This window comes from Parambassis ranga, chromosome 16, assembly GCF_900634625.1.
Source record: "Parambassis ranga chromosome 16, fParRan2.1, whole genome shotgun sequence".
NCBI lineage: Eukaryota > Metazoa > Chordata > Actinopteri > Ambassidae > Parambassis > Parambassis ranga.
Window position 1 is genome coordinate 20,218,427 of NC_041036.1, and position 13,646 is coordinate 20,232,072.

General features: G+C 42.1%; 1 protein-coding gene across 3 annotated transcripts in view; it reads left to right on the forward strand.

The window, feature by feature from the left end:
- Positions 1-13,646, forward strand: part of sema6cb (semaphorin 6Cb) — a 132,009-nt gene that overhangs the window by 71,209 nt on the left and 47,154 nt on the right. For all 3 annotated transcript variants that reach the window (XM_028424685.1, XM_028424686.1, XM_028424687.1), the window contains exons 5-7: positions 6,601-6,805; positions 9,813-9,927; positions 11,120-11,177. In XM_028424685.1, coding sequence (XP_028280486.1) covers positions 6,664-6,805; positions 9,813-9,927; positions 11,120-11,177 — 315 coding nt within the window. In that variant the 5' untranslated portion in view covers positions 6,601-6,663. The remainder of the gene's footprint in view (positions 1-6,600; positions 6,806-9,812; positions 9,928-11,119; positions 11,178-13,646) is intronic.

Sequence of the window (13,646 nt, forward strand, 5' to 3'; positions counted from 1 at the left end):
GAGATGGCCTGGCAGCCTGGCATATTTTAAACCGATCTGTCTGATTATGCGACCCTGAGTTAAGGCTCATTTTAAATGCCATAAGAGCCACTGAAGATTGAAGGTGGATCCTGACTGACAGGGAGCACAGAATGGTTAGGGGAATCACAGGCCTCTCTGAAGATGAATGTAAATAATTAACAGGAGGAAGACGTATGAAGAGGATTTTACTGGTGCAAGTCTGATCCTTCTTCTACTGATAGCCCTTTGGGCTTTTTTTTTTACCCACTGCAAAAAGACATGAAGACGATGGATGATGCCTGCAGCGGTTTTGCAGATCGATCAGAGAATCGTCTCACTGTCTGAGTTCTGCATAGATCACTCCGTGTGAAGTCTGGCCAACTCACTGTCTGTAGAAAGAAGTCCTGAGAGCAGGCCTGACTGGAGGCAATGCTACTTGTCTCTGATAGAGATACCCATGTTCAAAACAGTTGGAGCTAGCCAACTGTCTCCATCCTTATTGAAAAACAATGTTCAACGAGACACCGATATCTGCATCCTTGCTCCCACAGTTTGTACCACTGCAGCACGAAAACTGTTTCCAAAACTTTTCTTGTCTCCTCCTGTCAGCTTTGTTTTACTTTGATATCAATTCTCCAAAGATCTGCCATGGAAGCTCAAGTATAAACCACCCTCTAATCTGTGGGGAATCTTCGATGAGGACTGAGTGGAGTTGTCTGACACAGGGTGACAATCGATGGCCTCTGCGACAGGACAGCCCATCACTTGTCTGAACTCTGTGGACACTGAGGTTAAAGCAGCACTCCCCCTGGGAACAGCCTGAGTGGCATTGATGGCAAGGAGGGTCCCAACCTCCCCTGACAGACACATCTCATCCTGGGTGCCATCTTGCCCTCTCCCCCGCCATGGCACAATGCAGGCACTCTGAGAATGAGACTACATTATACTGACACCAGGCAGCTGACATACTAATCCAAGAACTAAAGGACTACAGGGACCATTGATTTTCTATTCTCGGTAAAATGCAAGAAGCCAGCTATCACTCCTCTTCCAGCAAGGATGCTAATGGACTTTTTTAAAATGTTGCCACAGCGATCCCCAGGAGCCATTCTGTTTTTGCCTTTAAAATCCCTAGCTCCTTTATTCAACATGTTTAAATTCCATGGCCCGAGTTAGAAGTCCCAGCTGTATCAAGTGTTTACACGCAGCATTTGCCTGGTCTGTTATAGTTAACGTGAAGTCTGACTGAGAGCAGAGTAACACCTAGTAAGCAGTATTTATTGTGAAGGTCGAAGGAACCTGCAAAAAATGTTGATCCCATTATTTCAGTGTCTTCAATGAAAAAGTCTTTAGAAGACATAGCGATCTCTTAAAGGTGCTTTCAAAGGCATCCTTAATTGGAACCAGGCTGTAACTACATGAGAATGAACTCACGCTTAACACCTGTCTGCAAACTAGCCCGTAGAATCTGCGTGTGTGCCCTGTGGGAGTTGTTGTCTCAATTATTGCCCAATGCTCCTTGATCCCAATTCCAATTTGCTGCAACTACTTCTACATGGTCAGCCATCGGAAATCTAATTAGCAAACTTTCTCCTGTCTGAGAAGGTCGAGTGCAGTGTTGAAATCACTGCCACGTGTAAGAAGGAATGACTGCAAACAGTCAGAGAGGATATTTATGTTCAGTATTCACTAAGGTTTGTTTTCACATCATCTGTTCAACTGTATGTTTAAATGTCAGCTCTGACTCTTGGTTGGGGAGTAAACTCCCAATGAGAGACGGATGTGCGTCCTAGAGGAAAAACAACCCTGTGCAGATGGTGATGCGCTGTGTGATTCGTGTCATGGGACTGCAATGAGTTTGGTGGTCTGATGAACCTCCCAAAAGGAGGTCGGGGAGGGACAATATGGCTCAGGACTCAACAATGAAATGTTTGTCTCTCCACGCACCGTTTATATCATGTGCTGTTTTTCCTCCTGTCACATTAAAATTCCCATGTTGTTGTTTTAGACAACAGGCAGGCAAAAAGGTATACTGGACAGGCAAAGAAAGACAAAAGAAGAGAATGTTATTTACTGCAAAGTTAGACATTTGGTTTTTATACATGGGTGCTTTAATGCTGTACATATTCATGCACAGAAAGGTTAGACACTAACTAATGAGGGCTGATATATATTTTTAAGCTAAGGGTGCCCTGATCTAACCTGACATAGCAGATGGTTTGTTACACAGAACCATCTGGGAGATCACCCTAGGAAACTAGAAAGGACAGGTGCTTCCAAAAGAATACCTGGCAGGTGATTGGAGGAACCATCTGTCAGTCAAAATCAGTAGTAGTTCATCAAATTCAAAGGATTTTGAGGATCGGTCAATATTCCAGCTGTTGCCATCACAACCACACGCCCTGACCTTTCATTTCCTCTGCTCTTTCACCTCGACCTAGCAACTTTTTATTAAGTTATTTATTATTTATTATTATTATGTTGACTTGCATGAACTATATAACCTCACCACCCTTGTTATATTTACTCAAGTATCCTTCTTGGCAAGTACCGTAAATGCAATCATAAAGCCTAAATATTGACCTGTCTTATGATTTGCTCATCATATTCATAATATTATTATAGCATCCAGCCTAAAAAGCAAATCTATTTTAATATGGCTAACTGAGAGCAGAAGCTAATGTGGCTAATTGTGTCTGAAAATATGGAGGAGTCCTGGGAAATGCATGCTTATTATGTCAGCCAGTGTTTACCACAGTTACGTCAAAGTGGATGGTTGTGTGGTTCAAAAAAAATCCAGTCCAGGTGCTCAGAGATACCTGAGCACACAAGAGGTGAGAGGTAAGTCTATTCTGTGGCTATCAAAAGCAAGTGGATTAGTCTCATTGCCACCAAAGCACTGGTGAGGTTTGGTTCTGCATCAGGATTATGCTCTGATTTCTAGCTGTGTGCAACAGAAAAATAGATGTCTCAAGAGGTGACAGGTGCATACATTGCAGTGCTGGTGATTGAGGATAAAATTTGAATTTAGATTTTAAGGGTGACTTTTAATGGGACTGTTATCCTCAGCCAAGCCGGGACTGCAGGACATAAAAATTTACTTGCAGGAGTTTATGTATGAATATAAAGGACTCTGCGGCCTCATGCATGCCAACCAATAAATGCCAAGATCTCTTATTATGTCATTTATTCATTAGCCCAGTAAAAAGGCTCCAAATTCTGTGTGGATGTATCTTATCAATCCACAGACACTGCACTGTTGGCTAATCCAAATGAATGTCAGATAATCAATGGACAGCCCCAGCATCCCAGAAAGCCCTATCCTCCAAAGAGGCCCAACTGCCAGTGACTCCCAGATGGCTTAACAAGTCCAGTTCATTAAAAACAAAATGATCCAAACCCGAGAACACAGAGAGCAAACATGGGATGGGATAAGCGGGGGCTTATTTCCCTTCAACAGCTGTCAGCTCATCAGCCATCCACTCCCTTATCTGACACAGAAAAGTCATTACCACAGTTGACTTTGTGCTGCATTAAGAAAGTCCAGACGTCCACAGGAAGGTGTGTTTTGTTGACACATCTGCATGGTAGGTAAAAAGAGGCTGTTTGCGGCAGTGGATGTGTTTGCAGCCCTTTCACATAAAAGTGATTCTTTGCTGCTGAAATGTTTCTACATTCATTTTAGCTCACTGACTGGTTGTTTTTCCTGTTTCTTTTGGCAACCAAAGTTTGTGTCCTGCACTTGCTATGTCCTAAAATTGTCTAACAATGTTACAAGTTCTGATCATCCAGAAGGAACTGCAGACAGTACCTCCACTAGCAGTCCCTACCCTGTACCAGGCCAGCACTGCTCTGCACTTCTTGCTGTCTGGCACTGGCAAAATAACTCAGTTTTGGCCTCTTCTTCTGGATTTCATCTGGAAATCCAGAAAAATATGGAATTTACAAAACAAACAGATGTACAGTGTTTAGTCTGTGCTGTAGCTTCAGACCTTTGCATGTAAATGAACGAAGAACTCTGGGAGCTGTTTTCACAACTGCCACACATTGATGATAAAAAAGTTTCCCTTGTTTATGCAGTTGTCAGGCTTAATAAGGCCAGATAGCAAAATCCAGGATATGTTAAATGTGCTTCTCAGGATTGATTTATTTGCATTCGGTTCGGTTCTGGGAGGGTCTCATTTGCTGCTCTCTAACTTTAAAAAACATTTTCAAAATCTGTGAAGCAGAATATTTTTCATAAGGCTTCTCTTTCCTCAATATTTAGTAAACATTTTTTAAAAGTTCAATCAATCCTCAAATCTGCTAGTGCAGGATCGAATTCTGACACAGCATTTCTTTTGAACTGACAGATCATTAGTTTGTTTTTACACGACCACAAACATTTATTCTTACTCGGCCAACTCCCTTTTTTCGTCCTCAGCAAAATGACTCAAGGCCATGACAGTTCAGTCTAACAAGTTTTACCAAACCTGGCAGTCAGAGGAAGCTGTTTTTGTTTATCATGGTGTGTCAGCGATGATGTGTGTCATTGTCCATTAGGTTCTTGCTTACTGACTACATTTTTTTCGGAGTTGTGATGAAATTGGCAATCAATTTTTTAATCCAGCGTTTGGCCACAAGGCAAAAACCGACACGTCCTCGTGCACTTTTCAAAGTGAACTCTTAAAAGCAGTAAAGCTTGCAGAATGTCTGTGACACCAGCTGAGGAAAACAAAGTCCTCAACAGCCTGCACGCTCTGTGTGTCTTGGCTTGTAGCAGAGGTGTTAGCTTGAGTTTCAGTGTATATGACTGGTCTTGCATAAGTGCTTGTACTCACTGTGGTTGTCTTGTTTTGCATGCATCATCATCACACTCTGCTGGCTGCCTACATTTTAGCTAAGTACGTTGTCAATAAATGTTCTCAGCCTTCCTTCCTCACAGGGATATAGAGTTCCCTGGATGTTGTGCTTATGTTGTGGCCATCTGTGGATATTTATAATTGAACTGATGTACGTATAGGTTTTTTTTCCAGCAGTTAAAAGCTGTTTCATTCGTAATTTAAAGCATGTACATGACCAAAATTTCTTCATTGCCTGCCTGGAGTGTTTTCGACATGGCAGAGTCAGACAAGGCATTAGCTTAGCTGTTTTTCTTTGAGAGCAGCACATAACATAATCTGTTTGTTGAAATAGCTGTCCAACCTGACAGGAAAAAAAAACCATCCAAATCATAGCCTATGAGGCTAATCCATCAGGTATATTGTCATCACATGCTGCCTAAGGCAGGCCACACGAGCTGTTGTAATTTAGGATAAACAGAGGCACACACTCGCCCACTCTCAGCGATTTATGCTGTTGTGATCATCACAAGACCTCATTGCTAAATGCAGCTTTCTGCCTTGCATTTAAATGAAGCCGACTATTATCAATATTGATGACAGTTCATGTCTCTGTTGACTTAATTTTCTGCTCCCACTTAAAACCATGTGGCCCGAGTCTCATTGCCAACTGACACAGCACATAAACTTGTGAGGGCTTGTAAGATCCCATGCGGAGGACACACTGCCCTTAATAAATTGGCGAGTGAGCGCAGGTCACTGCACTTTGAAGTCGGTTTCGACAAATCCCTCTTCTATCCATCTGTTACTGTCTCTTTCCTCAAATATCAAACAGATGTGGAAATTAACATTTATGCATAATCTTAGCCTTGTGTACAATGTCTAGAGCTGTTAATTATTCCCACACAGACACTCGACTCAGACTTCTATCTAAACTTTGTTGTTTGCTGTTTTTCCAGGAGAACTATTCTCAGAGCTCTTTTGTTTAACAGTCTATTGAAAATGGTAATCTGTGACTTTGAATTCCAGCACTTGGATGAGGTTACAACGTCTTCCATTAAAGCTGTCACTGCTTCTGTTTGTTTGTTTCGCTCTGTGTTTCTTTGAGATCATCGTCAGACATTGTCTGTGCTGTTATAACTTCTTTCTTTCACTTTTTTTCTGTTGACAAAATTTGATTTCAGTGGCAGCAACCTTTGTTTGGCTGCTGAGTTGCTCCTGTAATTATGCAAAACACATTTTTCTTTTTTTGTCTGATAGAAATTCAATGAATGAATCACTTCCTGTTTATCAGACAGCTTTTTTTTTCCCCAAAGGACATACTGTGTGAACATCTGTTTGGCACTGTGAGCAAATGCCAACAACGCTACTGTATATAACCCCGCTCAAAAATACAATTTAGAATATGAAGAACACCTTTCCCTTCTTGACGTGTCCTGCTCCATCACCTGTGAAAGACATCGGTGTGTAGAATACATGGCAGGTGATCTGGAGGTCGTAGCCTTGGCTGCTTCCCTTCCTTTTCTTGGTTCTCTCTCTGACTGCACCTACGTCTTTTTTATGTTGGCACTCCTGCATCCGAGTTGTTCAGGGGACACTCAATCACATCACCGCATTGACACAAGGCACTGCATGCTAATAAGAACTTAGGCTGCCAACCTTCACTTTGCTGCTGTCGTTATACCATTAAATACATGGCATCTTCATGTAGTTGTATGTGTTGCCTGTGTGCTCTGCATAATACTGCTCTAACCATGATTAATCCTGCGTCTCATTTCAGGTGGGTTTGGGTGCATCCGCAGTAGTGCCATGTGTTTCTGGTGAGGTCTCATCTCGTGCCAAAATGAGGCTAATGCCCGGCTCGCCTCGGCCCGTCCTGCCAGCCTTCCTGGCCCTCACCTTGGTCACCTTCTTACCTCAGCTGTCCTCAGGAGCAACGCCGTTCCCCCAAGACCTGGAACCAATCAGCATTGTGGGGAGAGAGTGTAAGTTCAGAAATCTGTTGGCGTTGCTATGGTGATCCCTGTTGCAAGAGTACAGGTAAAAGTAGAGCGAGGGTCACATAAGCATTCGATTTCATCACTGGGAAACGGGGCTTATTGAGGTAGATGTGTTTAAGACCTGGTTCGCAGCAAGCACATTTGCAGTTGAGGTTCAGTCTGTTGCTGGGAAATGTATTATTAGATTTATTTGTTCTGTTGAAAGGCTTTGCAGAAACATGCATGAATACAGAACTGTCAATCAGAGGCGAGGTGCAAACTTGCTGGCATTTGAATATTTGCTTTTGTTTCTCGGTAGCTCTGTGGCTGGTTCCTGGCTCGGGTGACCTCCCCCCGTAATAACAGAGTGAACATAGCCCCAGTTTGTAATGCTACAGAGAAGTATGCGTGGAAATATAGAAGCTGTTATATATATATAATACTATTAGTGGCACAGCTGCTGGGTTCCTTCCCATCTACTACCAAAACTATGAAAGCCAATAATGATACTGATAAAGGCCTTGTTTTTCTGTAGACCTAAAATTTAGAAGAGTGTGTATAAATAAATATATAATCTGTGTTAAGCCAGTTATAGACACTCTGACATGAAAACCTCAGACTTTATGTTTACCTTTGGTGTTTAGCGCTTTGATACACCATGACCTACAAAATCTACAAAAACATCTTGACACTCCGTCTGTTTGTATTTATGGTTCAATACCATCAGTCTGAAGAACTATTGCCATCACTGTGAAATCCTAAATCCACTGGCAAGAAGCTTGGAACAACCTGTCTGCCAAACAGCTCATAAAACTGAGTACAAGTGGTCACACACATATTGATCTGATCCTTTATTTGGACTAAGTACCACAACCGATTCAATATACATCCACTGACAGGCTATAGAAGCTAATGTTGACTTATTACCCACATGTAACCACAGCTTAAGCAATTAAAACGTGAGAGCACCAGCTGCTAGGATAGCATTTTAAAACTGAGGAGTGGCTTGAACATCTGCGACACCCTCAAGACGCTGCTTCACCAGACCACCCCGGGGACCCATCAAATGGCACCCAATCACTTGGGAGGTCTACTGAGGAGGTCTTGGCCACTAAATGTAATGGCCCATAATTGATTTAAGAGGTGGCTGAGACCATGGCCTGAACACTGTAATTGATCTATCTGCAAGAGAGTAACGCTACCATTAGCAGAAATAGCTGCGCTAATAGTGCTATATGTGGAGCTACGTCCCAGGTGTAATGAGAGCAATTTGTCACCTCTGCTTCCTGCAGGTGACAGCGTGGCACAAGGTCCCTCACAACTCCGTGTGAGATATCCATTATGAATCGTTCTTTGTCAAGGGGGAAGTCTATGAAATTATAAGCGAATACTTTTGGAAAGTGGGCAGATGCTATTTTTTTTTGTGACAGCTCATGTAAGTTCGACACGGTAGATATTTAGTTTTGAAACTTACTGAGTAACGACTGCTGGGCACTGTCTTGTGTTGTACAAGCTTCCAGTGACAGGGATCTTAAATAACTCTGGACTCTTTCATCTCCTTCTGGATTTGGCCCCGAGCTGCGGTCCAACTGTCCCCACAACTTTATAGGATGTAAAAGTGCCGAAGAGTAATTAGAAATCCTCATTTGCCGAGGGGATGGGGGGCCGATGAGCCACTGGGAGTCTGTTCACCAGACAGCACAGCAAGGTCTAGCACTCAGCCAGACATTAGGCATTTAAATCTTTAAGCAGTCGATTCGAGACGAGTGTTTAAGGGAGAGCATGTCTCCCTGTAGAGAGACTAATTTCAGATTGTGGCGTATTTCTAGCGGGGATTGCTAATTCAGCAGCAACCCGGGTCAGATGGGAGGCTGGAGGGCACTTAGCACCGTACTCTGCAGACCCAGAGAGCTGTGGCGGAATCATAGCTCACTTAAAAGACAGGAAATGGAAGGAGGGGAAGTCTCTGTGATGTGGAAGACAGCCTGGTGTCAGTACTGAAAGAGACTCATTTTATTTTTGCCTGCAGCATTTTTTTTCCCATGAAGCTTTTATATAGCATCTACTGACTGACATACTGTTATTTGAATTACAGGGCAGCGTCTCCCTTTGTTTAAATGAACATTTCCCTCCAGTGATTGAGCGTGCTGTATGAGTTTGTTTGAGGGGGACAGATGGAATTTACTTTTGCGGCAGAGGAAGAAGGAAAAATGAAAATTAGGCATAGTGCAACATACCAGAAGCTGATATTATATCAGCCTTTCTCTTTGCACCACTTCCCTCAGTTAATCTTATCTACCAATTATTGTGCTGCTCTGCGCACACATTTCCTTAATGCATGAACACACCTGATTTCCATTCAGTTGTATACTTTTGTCTTCTGGTATGATTTGTAACAGAGGATTTTTAGTGCACCGTCGCCAGGTAAAAACATTTAAATCTAATTTCTGAAAAAGTCAGAGTTGCACTTCTGTGACCTCAGATGCGACAGATGCATTCCATTTGAATACGCTTCAACCAGACTTCCCATCTAGATGTTTTTGATTTGTTTCCTCGTCCTCACTTGGCTCCGTCCCCAGACGTGTCTGCTCAGAAATGCTTACCAGGAGCCATTTATTTAAATCAGATTGACTTCCATGACACGACTGCCTAATTTGCAACTTAGGATGTTATTTTTTTTTTCGTTCCCTGCTCCTCCACCTCCACAAGTGCACATTAGCATACAGTGTATGCTCTGTTTTTTTTCAGCACAGTAGGCTAAATTGTAACCTTTAGTTAGTGTTTCTTAAATTGCAAATGATACTGTGGATAAACATTTAGCCATTATTGTCCTACTTCCTCTTTTAAAAATGATGAAGTTGATGAGCAGCTGTTTGAACAGCTTGCCTTTGAGCATTAGAAACTAATATCTCTCTAATATCTTAAAATCTCAACTCACACATGCTGCTTTTTTGTTTTGTTTTATGATTACTTGACCTGTTTTATTCTTCCTTCCATCTTTTTGCTCGGCCAGCCTCCTACCTCTACCCCAGCTTCCAGGGACTCATGTCGGACAATGATACCGTCCGCCTGGGCCTGGACTTCCAGAGGATGCTGAGGATCAACCACATGCTGTACATCGCTGCCCGGTCAGTCCTCTCTACCTGCACCAAAAGCTGTACTGTAGCTTTGTTTACTAAAAATGTATCTGAGATAAGGATGGCGGGAGCTGACAAAATGATGAATAGGATCATGATAATCATTTCTGCAGGGTTGATGATGTAATCATGGTTCCAAAAAACGGCTCCAGTGATAATCTTGTTGTTATCGTTCCATGTTATTTGAGCACTAATGTGAACAATTATGATCACAAGCCTTACCCAAGCCTTTTCGGTTGTAACATGGCTTGATCAGCAGCCAACACACCCTGAAGAATCCATTTGGTTATATAAGAAAAACATCTACTTGTTTGCCTTTTATTTAAACCAGTGAAGTTAATTAAGCGTAAGCCAGCCCGGACCTTGCGTTGGGAATAGGGCATGTGGCAGATGGTCTTTTAAAAGCAGCTTGCTGATGAGGAAAAATGACCCAAACAGAAAACATGATGTCAATAGTAAAGATATTATTTACTGGGGTTACGAACTGATTGTAATCTCACAGTTTGATTTTCGAATTCATGTGGCGATGATGCCATTTTTAGTGCCATGTGAAGGTTCCAGATAGTAAATGTGGACATTGGCAGCACTTCCTCACCAAACCTTTCATGTTTACAGTTTTGGCTGAACCTCTGAAGTGCATGTCTCAGACTAATTGCTCATTGCTCCCCCTCTCAATCAAGATGTCAAAGGTTTATTCTGCAAAAACTACAAGGTTGCACCTCCTCTGCCTGTTTTCATTGTGCTAAAATACATTCTGCTACAGTAATTGGCTCTTTCCCAACCTGCAGTGCTCAACACTGCCAAGGACTTTGTCCACAAAGGTATGGAGATTCTTAATGTACGTGAATTGGCTTAATATTTTCCACAGCTGCGTGCAACAAAGTGCATGCCTCACTTCACTGAGTGATTCATAAGGGTTTTGTCGATAGTTGGAAAACTTGTGGGGCTGGAAAACTTTTGTGAGGTCCTGAAGCCAAAAAGCCAATAAACCTCGCCTGTTAATCCACCTTCTAGCGCGTGTTGTTGAACAGCTGGGATCAATCCTATCGAACCAAATAGAAGCATTTGTTTTGAAAGCAGATTTGGATGAATCGGGGTCTTATGAAACTGTGCTATCAGATGTCATCAAATCTGACAGAAAGCAGGTAGAGAGGGCCTGCTAATGTCTTGACTCTCTTTACAGGGACCATGTGTTTGCCATCAATCTCGGCACTTCATCTGAGCAGATAATCCCACAGCAGGTATGAAAAGTCTGTCTCCTGTCAGCTTGTTGAGTCACGTCTGTATATATATATAATACATTTTGTAACCTTAAGTTGATACACAGGGTTGGATCAATATTAATTTATTTAAGGACATCTGTTATTATGACTCATGAACTTGCCATATTTGTTTTGTAACATGCAGTCTGTTAATTATCTTAATGAAAAAGCTTCCAAGATGATTTCTTACTCTTAAGACTCTTGACATTTAGAGGGTTTGATCTCTTGATCCTTTTAGAATCAATACCAATAATCTGTGAGTTAGCAGCCTTACCTGCCAATTTGGGCTATTAAAGTAAAAATAGATTTTTGGGGCTCTGAGGTCATTAAATATGAAATGAGCAGTAAAGTCTTTCACACAAGTGAACGAGGGGTTTTACTCGTCAATAGTGATGGACTGGGTAATATGTCACCCATATAAATAGACCTGCGCAGGTTTAAATGCAAGCTGGTGCTCTGCCTTTCTGTTCTTATTTTTCAGAAGCACAGTTTACAGGGGGGAAAAGTGTCATGTAATGTTTGTGTCTCATTATTTTCCTTTCCACTCTTTGCCTGCCTTTTCATTCAAGTATTAAGCAATCTCTCTTCAGACATATATCCGCTACAAGTGGAGCAGGGCTCTTGTTGCTTTTGAAGTGCCATGCTCCCTCCTATCTGAATCTCATTTGTCAAACATGATTGCACTTAAATAAAAAACCCTCCAAGGCCTGGACTTTTGTTTGCTTGTATTTAGATTAGCAGCAAACACGGATATTCATTCTGATAAGGCCACTGCTTCACGTCGATGAGATCTCGGCTATTGATTTAGACTGTGGCATGAAGAAATGGGAACTTCTGAGGACAATAATGTCCGATTTTTTTTCCCCCATTATGTTATATGAGAATGTAAATACTGAATACTTCAGCAGGAACTGAGTGGAAAACTATGAAGGGCTTTGTCCATATATTCTCCTGTCACATCCCCACTCCCCCTTTCCTGTTATCAATCTGAGCTCAATCATTAGTGTGTGACTGACTCATATCACCAGAAAATAGTGTGTCCTCTTCATCACAGATCTATTCCTTCACATGAGCTCATTTTTAAACTGGCTCTTCATATTTCACAGCAGGTGCTCATTCACATTCTCCCCTTCACTGATCTCCCTGGGCCTGGGTGGCCATAAGTAATTATTAGTAAACCAAATGGAGCATGGACAAGGCGAGACGTATTACCATAATGCTGACTCCTACTGAATCGTGTCAGATCCTCACAAAGTCGCGCCGGAGGAGTTCCACACGCAGACCTGCAGGGAAAAGTGCTGCCTTTGGAATCACAGACAACAAGTGGTCTGTCATGTACTGCGTACAAAATGATAGGTTAGGCTCGGACTTCTGACAGGGCTCATTGTTGGAGGATAGATTGTTGTGGGCGTGTGTGTTTTTTTTATTATCAGACTAAAAGACGTGCAGCACCCTGCCATGCCAAGGACACTGTGCCTTTAGGGGTAAAGCTGCACTATATTCGATAGTTTTATGTCTCTACATTATGTTTGTGGGTTGTGTGTTTGCGGTGCAAACATTCACTTGGTTTGGATTGACTAAATTTGTTGCTCAAAGGTAACTGGGACAAAGTCAGCAAGAGGTCACAAAAGGTTTGAATGAGGGTGCAGTCTGTTAAGAAATGAGCTGTGTTTGCGACTAAACATGTTTATTTCTGCTGTAAAGTTGGACTCTTTAACATGGAGGTCTGTACGGGGATTTAGGGCTCTCGGATCTGCAGTTTTGGCACTTCCGTGTTGGCTGAATGTCTAAGCCCTGCAGCTTGCTGCTTGGTTTTACTATGTGTGCTGGATTCTTGTGAAATTTGTGATATCTCAGTCTGACATTACAATTCACCTTGCCAGGTTTCTAGCTTTTTCATTTTTATTTATTTGTTACTTTTGATGAAACCTTGGAGCTATCAAAACCCTGAACAAAACCAAAGCTGATATATGACAATGGTCTGTGGTGATGAATATGATGGACAGCGATAGACAGATGGTTTGTCCAATCACCTGGCACATTTATTTTTTTAAGTGGTAGCTTTTTCCAGTCAGTTTTTTAAAAACACAACTTCCCAGATGGTTCAGTGTAACAAACCATCTGGAGTGTCAGGTTAACAAATCTCAAGAAAATCCCAAAAACCAATAGAGAATCCATCCAGGTACCGCATGCTGTATTGCCTGTGGCTCCAGGCCCTAATATAATGTTTCTTGTCAGTGAGACACATCAATAAAATGGGTGGCATGTTCCTTCATTATGATGCACAAACCACGGTGGTTTATTTCGAGTCAGCCCCACCTACTGAACACACTCTCTTCAGCAGTTGTGTACAAATGATTTTTCTGAGTACAGTGATGGAATAGAGACAAACATATTAAAAGAGTGATTGACATGTGGTTGCTTTTGGTCCTTTCATGGGATTTGTTG